This window comes from Halyomorpha halys, unplaced genomic scaffold (assembly GCF_000696795.3).
Source record: "Halyomorpha halys isolate HHAL.00 unplaced genomic scaffold, Hhal_1.1 Scaffold641.1, whole genome shotgun sequence".
NCBI classification, from domain to species: domain Eukaryota; kingdom Metazoa; phylum Arthropoda; class Insecta; order Hemiptera; family Pentatomidae; genus Halyomorpha; species Halyomorpha halys.
This window is the reverse complement of record NW_027110907.1, coordinates 7,929-9,336: the sequence shown is the minus strand read 5'-3', so window position 1 is coordinate 9,336 and position 1,408 is coordinate 7,929. Positions and strand designations below refer to the sequence as shown.

The 1,408-nt window shown below is 32.8% G+C and overlaps 1 protein-coding gene across 1 annotated transcript in view; it reads left to right on the top strand.

Annotated features, from left to right (window-relative positions):
* Positions 1-1,408, top strand: part of LOC106684982 (NGFI-A-binding protein homolog) — a gene marked incomplete at its 3' end in the record, with an annotated part of 127,923 nt that overhangs the window by 120,173 nt on the left and 6,342 nt on the right. The window contains exon 4 of the mRNA XM_014427386.3: positions 321-490. Within this exon, the coding sequence (XP_014282872.1) occupies positions 321-490 (170 nt within the window). The remainder of the gene's footprint in view (positions 1-320; positions 491-1,408) is intronic.

The window sequence follows — 1,408 nt, the reverse complement described above, 5'->3', positions numbered from 1 at the left end:
CATTATTTCATCTTTAAAACCTTTTCTTACATATTTGTTGTCCCCCTCCTACATTACGTTTCCTCTTCATCTTCCGGTACTTCGTTATTCGATAATTCGTTAGTTCATATATATTTTTAATTCTTTTTAATTCTTCTTATCACCTTTTGTCATTTTATATTTTATTTGTGTTTCATTGACCGCACCCCCAACCATCTTCTCCTCATTTATCATCCACGGTCAACTATCTCTCATAATTATACATATATATATGTTAGTTGTTTTTCTTATATATTGTGACAGTATGTTATGACTTGCTCTAATTATCTACCTTGTTGCAGGTATGTTCCGCTCACCTCTGGTGCCCGGAGGCGGTTTTTCGCCGCGACCGGTCCCACCCCTGGTGACCTCTCCTCAACCTCTGGCGGTGGCTCCCCAGACCGCCCCCACACCACCCTCTCATCCACCACAGTCGCCTAGTCCAGCCAGGGTGGCAACTCCCCAGCTCCTGGTCAGTACCTCTTTGTATAATTAGTATTTCTTTCATAGATTATCTTTTTATTTATTTTGTGTGAATTTTATTTGAATAAAAAATGTAATAATATTGAACATTTGAAAAATTATCTATCTGGAAAATATTTATTTTAGGTTCTAACATTGATAATCGTGATATTTTTCTTCGTTTTTATTGTCTCTATTTATCATTCTGTTTTCATCGAAGTTTCCAAATCCCTTCCTCACCTTCAGAATTACTTTTTTATATTTATACATTTATATTGTGTCAAATTTATAATTACTCTTAATTTTACTTATTCGGTTTACATTATTTAGTTATCACAATACATAACTAGTTAAGGAATAGTACACAATGGTGAAACAGAATAAGTCTTCCTGTAAATAAATAATATGGATGTAATTATCAAGGAGCCATAGAAAAATGGATCCCAAAACATCGAAGAAAAATAGATAAAATAAACAGAAAGACAAATTTCACAAGTATTAATGAATGAAAGTTGAAACTTGTAATAACTACTACACTTTGAATAAGAAATACCTAATTTGAATAAATTGAATAAGTGGCTGTTGATATTAAAATCAAATAAATTTCTCATCTAGACAGAAAATATACATAAATTTATTAAATGAGTTATGTTGTAGGAAGATAGTCCAGGTGATAGTCAATAAAGGTTGCAAAATAGTAAAAGAAAAATATTTATTGTTAACATGAAAGGAATATGGTCCGGGTGCGGTAAAAAAAAAAAACTCAAATAGTAGAAATATACTATTTTAATGAGCCAACGTTTCGCCCCACGTTGCAGGGCTTCTTCAGGGCTATTTTGACGGCAGTCAAAACAAAAAATCGGAGGTATTATAAGTATAGATTTTTGTTTTGACTACCGTCAAAATAGCCCTGAAGAAGCCCTGCAAC